The sequence below is a fragment of the Giraffa tippelskirchi genome, chromosome 3, assembly GCF_054371585.1.
Source record: "Giraffa tippelskirchi isolate mGirTip1 chromosome 3, T2T-mGirTip1v1.2.pri, whole genome shotgun sequence".
In the NCBI taxonomy this organism is placed as follows: Eukaryota; Metazoa; Chordata; class Mammalia; order Artiodactyla; family Giraffidae; genus Giraffa; species Giraffa tippelskirchi.
This window is the reverse complement of record NC_137277.1, coordinates 144,546,848-144,559,176: the sequence shown is the minus strand read 5'-3', so window position 1 is coordinate 144,559,176 and position 12,329 is coordinate 144,546,848. Positions and strand designations below refer to the sequence as shown.

Below are 12,329 nucleotides of genomic sequence, written 5' to 3'. Positions count from 1 at the left end.
GTGATGTCAATTCTGGCCTTGTTTACAGGAAGAACCTTGGTCTTTATGGTTGAAATGTTTCTAGCTCATAACCTTGACATTTTAATCTGACATTTAATCTGTCAGTCTGCAGATTGGAGGTCTGCAGACCTCCAAACAACAATAATTCTATAACCACAATTAATTTAGGGAGTGGGGGGAAGGAAAAAAGAAAAGAGCATGATCAGTAATAACAGTAACATGTAAAAATGGGTTACTTGAATATTTTGGTTAAAGAAGTAGTTTTTTTTTAAAGGCAAGATGGACAAATGAAAATAACTCTGGACTGAGATTCAAGAAATCTAAATTCTCTTTCTTGTTGACCGTAAGACTTTGAACAGTTTATCAAATAAAAGGGTGTGTGTGTGTGTGTTTGTGGTAATGAGACCAGTGCACAGCAGTTCTTTCCTTCTGCCTCATGATCTTTTGGGGGCTTCCCTGGTGGTCCAGTGGTTAAGAATCCACCTTGCAATGCAGGGAACATGGGTTTAATCCATGGTCTCAGAAGATCTCACATGCCATGAAGCAAACAAGCCCGTGGAGCACAAATACTGAGCCTGTGCTCTACAGCACATCAGCCGAAACTGCTGACGCTCGGGCACCCTTGAGCCTGTGCTTTGCAATAGGAGAAGCCACTGCAGTGGGAAGCTCGCAACTAGAAGCTCTCTGCAACTAGAGAAAGCCCATCTGCAGCAATGAAGACCCAGTGCAGCAAAAATTAATTAATTAAAGTCTCTCAAAAGTTTTAGAAGAAAATAATCCATAAATCCAAAGAATCATAAGTAATTTCAAAACCATCTATCCAATATGAAATCCTCCTTGGGGAGTTTTAAAATCCAAGTAAAATAGTGAATGCCCATTGTGTTTAGGCACTGAGCAAGAGCTGAGAACCATGAATAAGATGTATAAGCTCCTTTCTTCAATAAGTTTAAAAATGAATAGGAAAGGAGGATACGTAAATTACTATACTACAGACAAAATGTCTTTGCTTGATGGTTGCCTATTTGCTATCCACACTCCTTGACACATGCTTTTTGCAGAGACTTTACTCTTGCTCGGTATCCATCTCTGCCAGTTTGAGCAGGAAAAGGTAAACTGCCAGAGTCCTGCTCCAGCTGGTCCAGGGGTTCCCTCAGGATGGACGGCGTCGGCGGAGAAAAATGATGCAGTCTCTCGCTCAAAGCACTGGGCTGCATGTTTATTTTAAGCATCAGGTTTTCTTTTATACTTTTATAAAAGCATTAGGTCAGAGGTATGACATCTTCAGTTTCCCCTCACCCATATTTACTGTCTCCATAAATCATTGTTGTCCTTCAGAGTTCCCTCTTAAGTGTCCTAGTGATGACATTGTAACTCAAGTTTGTCTCTGGGCTGTATATCACATTCCTCAAGTTTATTTCTTATCTCTTTAAACCCTGTTATCCCCTAGTAACTGAAGCTCATCATCTCCTAAAAAGGCTTTTAGCTATTAGTATCTCTAAAATACCTAGTTTCCATAAGCTATAGTAAACTATGCCAACACTACAACATACCTTAAACTTTTAGTTGCTAACTATTCTTAATTATTCCTAACCCCTAAACTCAGCAAACTTCTTTTGCCATAAACATTCCCCTTACAGGCAGGTTTCAGATAACAGTGTTTCCCATGGTCTCAGGTTGCAGCCTATGTGCTCATCCTGGAACATTCTTTGTAAAGATCCTTGAACAAATGTCAATAGTTAACTTTATGGATTATAACATTCTTTCCAGCCAACTCAACCAGAGGAAGGAAAGGACAAGTCAGAATCACAAGACCTAACTCCTTCATCCCAGGACCGTGCCTGCGGGATGAGGAGAGGGGGTTGGGGCCGTGCCTCCATTTTGTCAGTAATGCCTATCGAGGTTCCCGACAGTAAACCCATCTATAGCTGAGGGATAAATCCTTATTAGCCTAAGCCAATGTTTAAAGGGTGAGCATATGACTCCATATGCCTAAGGAGATATGAAAAGATACCTGATGGAGCACTTTGGGGAAAGGTTTTCTTGCTCTTGAGGAGACAGTAAAAGAGATGGTCCCTTTTTTGTGCCACTGAACCTTGTCAAGTCTGGGACTCCATCAACCCTCTTGACTTGAAGGAAGCCAGCCTAAGAGCAAAGCTGATGCACTGACCGATGCATGAAGTACTTGAAATGTGCCATGAAGTAGCATTTATCGAGGGGATTTCATAGAGACAATTTCATTCCAGGCCAAGGAAAATTGAAGCAGCAGTGAAGTATGGACATGTATGTTCACAGCTGAACAAAAAGTAGTTGTATATGTAGTTTTGTACATTTTTAACATATTTGAAAATTAATTCCTCTTTATAAAAGTTGTTATAGACAAAATTTTTTGAATTTATAAAGTTCAAACTTAAGACAGTTTTGAACTACAAATGAGTGAGATATTCCGCTCCCACAGCACTTCATTTTTATCTCTAGAATATTTGACCAATTAGTGATTGTGGTAGCCAGTTGCCAAGATGTCCCCCAGTGATTATCATCTCCTCAGTGTGAGAGAGAACCAAATGAAGAACACCTTTGGTTCTCTCACACACTGAATAGGGTGGATCTGTTTCATCAAAATAGGACACTTCGATAATGATGTTGTGTGACTCCTGATGTTAGGCCATAAAAGACATTGTGGCTTTGGCCTTGCTCTCTCAGCTCACCTCACTTGGGTTAGCCAAGACGCTGTCATGTGTGAGGATCCTCAAGTTGCCCACAAGGGATCCACTGAAGCTCCCCCCAAAAATAAGCATCAACTTGCCAGCAAGAGTAACCATTATAACACAGATCCAGTCAAACCTTTGACTGATGGTAGCCTCATAAAATTTGGGATAAGCAGATCCCAAATTTCTGATGTACAGATACTGTGTGAGATATTGTTGTTTTAAGCCACTAAGTTTGGGATGGTTTGTTAAGCAGCAATAGATAACTAATACAGTAGTTCCTGAATCTTTAGGAAGGGAAGACACGATCAGAAGAGATAAGTCACAACAGACAATTATTTCCTTTTTTTCAATAGGGCACCTAATGTCTTTCATGAAGTTAGGGGCATTTTCTACCTTTATTTTCTAGATGACACCAGTTTCTAAAATTATGCTATTAATTTAGTTGTTTACTTTTGCCCATTTTATTCACAACAAACTCTGGAAAATTCTTAAAGAGATGGGAATACCAGACCACCTGTCCTGCCTCTTGAGAAATCTGTATGCAGGTCAGGAAGCAACAGTTAGAACTGGACATGGAACAACAGACTAGTTCCAAATAGGAAAAGGAGTACGTCAAGGCTGTATATTGTCACCCTGCTTATTTAACTTATATGCAGAGTACATCATGAGAAACGTTGGGCTGGATGAAGCACAAGCTGGAATCAAGATTGCAGGGAGAAATATCAATAACCTCAGATATGCAGATGACACCATGCTTATAGCAGAAAGCGAAGAACTAAAGAGCCTCTTGATGAAAGTGAAAGAGGAGAGTGAAAAGTTGGCTTAAAGCTCAACATTCAGAAAACTAAGATCATGGCATCTGGTCCCATCACTTCAAGGCAATTCGATGGGGAAACAGTGGAAATAGTGACAGACTTCATTTGGGGGGGCTCCACTGCAGACGGTGACTGCAGCCATGAAATTAAAAGACGCTTGCTCCTTGGAAGAAAAGCTATGACCAACCTAGGCAGCATATTAAAAAGCAGAGACATTACTTTGTCAACAAAGGTCCGTCTAGTCAAAGCTATGGTTTTTCCAGTAGTCATGTATGGATGTGACAGTTGGACTATAAAGAAAGCTGAGCGCTGAAGAATTGATGCTTTTGAACTGTGGTGTTAGAGAATACTCTTGGGAGTCCCTTGGCCTGCAAGGAGATCCAGCCAGTCCATCCTAAAAGAAATCAGTCCTGAATATTCATTGCAAGGACTGATGCTGAAACTCCAATACTTTGGTCATTTGAGGTGAAGAACTGACTCATTTGAAAAGACCCTGATACTGGGAAGGTTGAAGGCAGAAAGAGAAAGGGAGAACAGAAGATGAGATGGTTGGATAGCATCACCGACTCAATGGACGTGAGGTTGAGTAAGCTCCAGGAGCTGGGGATGGACAGGGAAGCCTGGCATGCTGCAGTCCATGGGGTTGCAGAGTTGGACATGACTGAGCGACTGAACTGAACTGATTTTATTCATCCCCGTATCTCTAGTGCCTAAGACAGTCCTGACACATGTTCAAAAAAATGAATGGCGAGTTCCCTAGTGGTCCAGTGGCTTAGAGTGCATTCTCAATGCTGGGGGCCTGGGTTTGATCCCTGGTCAGGGAACTAGATCCATCATGACACAACTGAGAGTTTGCACTTGCAACTAAGATCCAGTACAGCCAAATAAAATTAAAAAAAATTTTTTTAATGAATGACTTAAAAATACTGTAACAAAGTGGTCTTTTGAAATAATAAGTCAGATAAGTAAGTACCCACTGATGTTTTTTCTAAGTCAAATATCTAGGCGAAATGAGACTGAAAAGTGTTTTGTAAGAGTTTGGCTAAATTCTAACGTCTTAAAGAACTAGGCTTAACTTGTAAGAAGAAAGAGGGTTTGGATCCATTCCTTATCTCTTATAACAGGAAAATCTCCAGATAAGATTGAAAAAATACAAAAACCATAAAAATACCTAAAGAAACTATGGAAGAACCTTCTATTGGAGACCTTTCAGAGTTTGAAATAATAACTAGAAGCTATAATGGAAAAATTTATTTATTCAGCTATACCAAAATGACTTCCTGCAAATTCAAAGCATAAAAAAAAATCAAAGTCAAATTATAAACTGGAGGAAAACACCTATCACAAAGAACCAATTTCCCTGAATGGTAAGGATATCAAATCATAAAAGGCCAGTTACCCAGTAGGAAAGTGGGCAGCAGATATTAAGTCAATAGGAACAGTCAGTTAACAGGAAAGAAAATAGAGATGGCTCGTAAACACATGAGATCCTTGCCCTTATCCATAAAGATAAATTAAAATGATTTATTTGGAAAAATAAAAACTTCATAACATCCTATATTATTGAGAGTGGGAGGAAATCAGCAATCTCATACACTGCTGGTAAGATTATTAATCAGTAGAACTTCTCTGAAGGGCAACTTGAAGATGTTTGTATGTATATGTGTGCATATATGATTAAGGTTCACATAACTGTTGACATGGGCTTCCCAGGAGGCTCAATAGTAAAGAGTCTGCCTGCCAGTGCAGAAGATGCAGGTTCAATAACTGCATCAGGAAGATCCCCTGGAGAAGTAAATGACAACCCACTCCAGTATTCTTGCCTAGAAAATCCCATGGATAGAGGAACCTGGCAGGCTATGTAGTTCATGGGTGGCAAAAGAGTCAGATACAACTTAGCAACTAAGTAACAATGACCCTTTAACATAGCAATTTCATGCCCAGCAGTTTATCTTAAGAGATATAAAATCTATGCAAAATTTTATTTATTTCAGAAGTGTTTCTAATAGCCTAAGTTTAGAATGTAAATATCAATCAATAGGAAACGCTTAAGTTTTGGTTCATCCATATAAACATCATACAGCTATAAGGAGAATGACACTTTTATACGTACTTTATAGATTAATTCCAAAGACAAACTTGTTAATACAAAAAAAATAAAATAAAAAGCAAGGTGCCAATTGGTGTGTACGGAATATTTTACTTTTGAAAAATATATATATATTTCATATGCACAAGATACATATGTATACACACACAAATACATATGTATACATAAAACACTCCTGAAAGAAAGAATATAAACTGTAACACCAGTGCCTCCAGGGATGGAACTAGGTGGCTAGGGCACAGGCATGGGAAGGACTCTTTTCAGTGTACATCCTTTTGAATTTTTACCTACATACACGTTGCATGAATACATGGCCAGTCACTTCAGTCCTGTCTGACTCTTGTGACCCCTGGGCTGTAGCCCTCCAGGCTCCTCTGTCCATGAGATTATCTCAGCAAGAATACTGGAGTGGGTTGTCATTTTCTTCTCCAGGGGATCTCTCCCACTCAGGGATCAAACCCGCGTCTCCTGCATTGGCAGGCAGATTCTTTACCACTGAGACACCTGGGAAGCCCACACATTATCTAGTTTCAAATGTTAATACAATTAAAGTTTAAGGAAAAAAAATATCAGGCTTGACTCAAAATGTTAAGGAACATCTAGTGCCCTTTTTTTTTTTTTTACAGTTAATTCTTAAACCCAGAGAGGTTGAGATGATTTGTCAAATATCACATAACTACCATGTAAGCTACACAGGATCCAGAGTCTAGGTTTGATTGAGCTCTCTCATATAGAATGCTAAAGGGAAAAAAAAAAAAAAAGACATTTAAATAGACTTCACATAAATAAAAAGTTCTAAAGCCCATTTTGGTGTGGGTGCAGAGGAAACAGCAGTTAACTTGCTTGATGAGGCATGACCTGGTATCATGCTGGAGAGCAATCTGGCAGCCCTTACCCAGAAGCTTAAAAATGCTCACCGCCAGGTAAGTGCACTGTTGACAGTACAGGGAGGAACTGTCTTATCAGGTATCAAACAAATATATGTTTATATTGAAAACACTGTGATGGGATAGAGAGATCAATGGATCAGACTATAAAATCCAGGAATATATTTAAAAATTTAATGTATGATAAAGGTGACATCTCAAATTTGGGGGCAGGGAAGTGGTGGTGTGGAAGACTGGGTAATCCAATAAGTAACGTCACTCAGTCGTGTCTGACTCTTTGTGACCCCATGGACTGTAGTCTACCAGGCTTCTCAGTCCATGGGATTTTCCAGCCAAGAGTACTGGAGTGGGTTGCCATTTCCTTCTCCAGGGGATTTTCCTGACCCAGGGATCAAACCCGGGTCTCCTGCATTGTAGGCAGATGCTTTACCCTCTGAGCCACCAGGGAAGCCCCCCCAGTAAACTTAACCATTGGTTAAAAAAAAGTCAGACACATATACTGAACACTAAATGTATCAATGAATTACTTACATTTCCAAAAAAAAAAAAATGTACTAGAAGAATGAGATTTAACCAGCAACAAAAACTGCAATCAAATTAGGAAACAAATGTAACAAATTCACACCCCTAAAACCTTATTGGTGGTAAACCAGAATGGTGTGCCCACTATGGCAAACAGTTTGGAGGATCTTCAAAAAGTTACAAATAGAACTACCATAGTTCTATTCAGAAACCCCACTTCTGAGTATTTTTCTGAAAGAACGGAAATCAGAATCTCAAAGAGATGTATTAGCACTCTCATCTGAATTGTAGCACTGTTTACAATAGCCAAGCTGTGGAAGCCTCAATGTCCATCTATTGTATGAATGGAGAAAAGGTGGTATTGTATACAATAGAACTATTATTCAGCCTTAAATATTTAACAACACGGAATGAACATTGAGGACAATAAGCTAAGTCAAATAAGCCAATCATAGAAGGACAAAATACTGTATTCCACATACATGAAGTATCTAAAATAGCTATAGAAGCAGAGAATAGAAAGGTGGTTGCCAGGGACTAGGGGGAGGGGAAAATGGGGAGTTTTTAATCAGTGGGCATAAAGTTTCGTTTATTCAATATTATACACTTAAAAATCTGTTAAGGTGTATGTCATACTAAGTACTCTTACTACAATAAAAAAATGAAAAAGTACCTATTTTATAATGTCAATTTTAAAAAATAAGAACTTTCTGTAAAGCATAGTTTATGGAGCAATAGAGGAAAAAAATCATAATCTTGATTATGCTAACAACTTCCACAGCAGAATAGCACCCTGGTAATTTTCTCAATTTTTCAAAAAAATTTTTGTGTAGAATAGTGAAATGCAGACTTTGAAGTCAGACAAGGCTGAGTTCAGTTCCAACCTATGACTTAAAATTTATGTTACCTTGAGCAGGTTCCTCTACCTATCTGCATCCTTCACCTGTGAGGCAAAGAACATCAAACAGTATTGCTATAATTACACAGGTAAGTAGGATTTTATGTTAAGTCACTAGAACAATGCCTGGCAAGAGCTCAAAAATGGTAAGGCCATTATTAAAATTCCAGTCAGAATTTTACCGATTTTTACCTTCCTCCTTACTATTTTCCTGTTGAACAAAAAGTAAATGACAACATACCTCTCTAAAACACATGGGTCCACATCCCCAATACCCAGATTTTTGGCCCAAATTTCTCATGCCAAAATTCTTTTCCCTATTAATGTTTATGATAATCTCACAATCTATAAAGTGATTCTTTAGCAGTTCTGCTAGACAAGGACAACTTCCCTGACAAAAAATCCTCCCATCCTTCTGATTTAGGTTATGGACAGAGCCTTGAAATTCTAAGATAGCAAGTAATTCCGAAGATAAATGTTTGTAAACTCATCTTAGATCTCAAAATGTACTTGTTTGCTTGGGTCCTGGGAAACCATCATGATGGGAAAGTCATCGACCTTGGACTGGATCCCTAATGACAGTTTACCAACCACATGGCCTTGAGTAAGTTTCATTTCCTCGTGAGTTCTCTCATTGATAAAACAAATCTGTGCTTACAGGGTTACAACATGCTGTGCACATTAGCTGTGCCTGGCACACAGTAGCAAACTGATGGCCCATTTGGGTTCTGTAAAAATAGGCATTCTTTTTTTTTTTAACCTAAATATGACAAAAGCCTTATACAGCAAAATGTCACTAACAACATAACATAAATACACAAACATACTACCTTATTGATGGGGATATTATCAAAAGTTGAGGTCATTATTCCGTTATCACTTAAGATTTAATCTAGACTTTGATTCCACAAGACAAATATGGAATACAGCTTTTAAAAGACATTATCATAGACTAGCTTATAAGCAACCAAAACTAGAAAACAAATTTGACTGCAAGGCAAAAATAGCTGGTAGCTGAGAGGCAGTCAAGATTAGGAGTTGGTAATCAAGTCCAGTGTAGGATTGTTTGGGTTCAAATCTTAACTCTCCTGGCTCCTAAATCAAGCTATTTGTCCAGTTCTCTGTTTCCTATTTGTTAAAATCAATAAACTGTATACTAGATAACCTAATTGTCAGACACTTTTAGGTACTCCTTCCCTTTTTCCAGTTATCACCAGCACTGAAATAATGTATACCAAGTGCTTAGAACAGGCTGACAAAGTAGCAGAGGCCATAACGGTTTAGACAGCATGTGAATGTATGTATACTACTTATGTCCCAAACAGGCTTTACCACTTGCTACAGTGTCCTGTTATTACTTAACCCCCTTTGTGCCTCACCTTCCTTACATGCAAGATGTGACTGATAGTACTTGACTCATATGCTCTTGAAAGATTAAGCCATGTGGTATATGACAAGTACCTACAACAGTAGCTAGTACCTAGAAAATGCTCGTGTTAGCTATTCTGTCACTCAGTGCCTAGCCTGGAATACACAAGGTACCCAGCCAGTGTGAGCTATTACACCCTACCTTGTATTTCTATGTAGTAGTGAAAATGTTCATTAAGTTTTTCAAAATATAACTTAAGAAATAAGACATATGATACTAGATTTGCATAAGTGAAGAACTATACTTAAATGTTTGACATATATGAAGTCAGAATGTTGCTACTTGTCTTCACCTTCTTAGAATGTTGTTAGTATAAATCCATGGCTTTGAATCAGCATCAACTATATCCTTAGTCAAGTTAACCTCAACATGAAGATTGAAAACCTTGTTTTCCAGTTCTCTGCAGGTTACCTCTATATGCCCCCACATAAACCATGAACCCTAAAGCAACTGTAAAGCAAGTGTCAGTTGCTCAGTTGTGTCTGACTCTTTGTGACTGCATGTACTGTAGCCTGGCAGGCTCCTCTGTCCATGGATTTTCCAGGCAAGAATACTGGAGTGGGTAGCCATTCCCTTCTCGAGGGGACCAACCCAACCCAGGGATTGAACCTGGGTCCCCTGCACTGTAAGCAGATTCTTTACCATCTAAGCCACCAGGGAAGCCCAAGAACCATCTTAAATCACTAAATAAAAATTAGCCATTGATTTATATATATTTATTTGGAAATGTTTATACCAGTACAGTGAAACTAAATGTTAGACACTGATGTCATTAGCTTGGATATCGTTAGTTTATTATAAAAGAGAAACATGGAAATTATTTACAGAATGAAAGATTTCAGAACTTCAGTGGAATGGGCAGCTTCACGCGATGCCATTTCAATAGTGACTTATTTCAGTCGACGTATTTCCCAAGAATGTCACCATCTCTAAATAAGAAATAATCCTGCAAACAGAGAAACCATTAATTAAGAAAACTAATAGCAAATATTTAACCTATCCTTAATATTATAAAGTTTACACACCTTGTCATCTAGAACTACTTTGGTGCCTCCATATTCTGGGAGAAGAACTTTATCTCCAACTTTCACACTAACTGGTTGAATCTCTCCACCCTTAAGAAAATAAGAATGTTTATTAGTAAAGACGTTTAGTTAACCAAACCAAATATTTACACTTTTATTATCAATCAACTGTGCACACTGGAATCAGATGTTTAAAAAGGGCTTTGGTGGCCAAGTGGTATAATTTATACAGTCATAGTTCTTCACTCAAAAATATCACTGTAGAGTTACACTTTGAAATAAGGCACACACAGCGGCTTCAACTAAAACCTGATTTCAGTTTAAAGGGTCAAAGAGTTATACTGGGAAAACTAACTTTAAAAGCTTTTTAATCGTTAAATATTAACATACTTGAAGTAATATGTTACTTCACAACCAAGTGAGGTAAACCAGTTTTTAAAACCATATGTACAATGGGCATATTTAACTTCAACACGTAAAAAATTAATTTTCTGACTTTGGAACATACACTTCATTTACTTTTGCAATTCAATTTCTGTTCCTCCAAAGGAGATTTAGGGAGAGGGACTGAAGTAGAGTGCCCAAGTCGTCCTATTCCTAACTCCAGGATAGCTCCTTGCTAGAACTTTCTTAGAGGTACCTGGAACAATGCAATGAACATATAAGACCCCAGAGCATTTATGCAATATTCCAGTTGACACTTCCAGAAGTCTGAGGTCTAACTTTCAGTTGGAGACTAATTGGAAGGCCAGTTCTTACATGCAAGACAGAAAGTGATTAGGATTAAAGGATTAGGGCAATTTCAGTGTGTTAGAGGTCAGACCAAGAGTTCAAATTTATACCTCCTGATTTTAATGCCATGGAACTCTCCCTCCATCATATACAATAAAGGATTTTTTTTCCACAATCATTTTTGCTGAAAGCAGATTAGTTGTGAACCCACTGGGGAATGATCTTTTTAATAACCAAGGATTCTCGCCCCCCGCCCCCCCCCCCCCCCCGCATTTCACAGAAAAATGAGTTCCATTTCAGTCCGCGTTTACCTTTCCTTTAGAGCCTGATCCAACAGCTACCACCGTTGCTTGCAATACTTTTCCTTGTGATTTTTCTGGAAGCATAATGCCTCCTTTGGTTACAGTTTCGGCTGCACTTCTTTCAACTAATACTCGGTCAAAGAGGGGAAGAAACTTTCTAAATGCCTGTCCTGCCTTTAGAGAGAAAAACGTTAGATTTGAAACACAATGTATTCTAAACAGGCCACACGTGGCTTTCAAAGATAACGCCCATGTTCAGATTTTCCATCCAAAGCAAACCCCTCTGAACGTTCAGTTCTAAATTCCGCGTTTAATTTCCCACCCCCTAGGAGTGTTAGGGGTCGTTGTTGCTCCTCAGGTCAGCAGCCAGACAACCTTCAAGGACAAGCTTAGTTTCTTCCAAGGTCAACCCTTCCAAGGATTTTCTGTAAATTGTCATTAAACACTGAAGTCCCTCTGCCTGGAGCCACGCTTTTTTCAAGACCATTACACACCCACCAAGGTCCCGCAGGAGGCATGCGTCGGGATTCTCTCCCCCTGACCCATGCGCTACCTCACACGCGCGTGCTGAGAGCCCTCCTCGGAGGAAAGGGTCGGCGGGGTCTCGCCTCTCCAGGGCGGGCGGGCGCGGGTCTCTGACCTCTACTCCTCCCGCGAGGCCCAAAGGGAATCGCTCGGGCTCGCCATGAGCCCCAGGCCAACCCAAGTCAGCCGGCCTGCAGCCCACGCGGGACTCACCATGACTCCGGCTGCCGCAGATTGTACTCAACTCTCACGCCTCAGCCAAAAGGAGACCTGCTGTCGGACCCTCCGGACACGTGAACGCGAAAAAATACTGACCACCGCGCAGGCGCGCTCGCTCCCGCCCAGCTCCTCCCCCGGAAAGGTGGGTGGCCGCACC

General features: G+C 39.6%; 1 protein-coding gene across 1 annotated transcript; it reads right to left on the bottom strand.

Moving 5' to 3' along the window:
- Nucleotides 1–10,070: 10,070 nt before the first annotated feature.
- On the bottom strand, nt 10,071–12,292 carry HSPE1 (heat shock protein family E (Hsp10) member 1). Its single transcript, XM_081581513.1, has 4 exons — nt 12,167–12,292; nt 11,438–11,602; nt 10,395–10,484; nt 10,071–10,315 (listed from the first exon to the last, which is right to left on the bottom strand). The coding sequence occupies exons 1-4, from the start codon at nt 12,167–12,169 to the stop codon at nt 10,265–10,267; spliced, it is 309 nt and encodes a 102-aa protein (XP_081437639.1). The 5' UTR covers nt 12,170–12,292; the 3' UTR covers nt 10,071–10,264.
- Between the last annotated feature and the right edge of the window lie 37 nt (nt 12,293–12,329).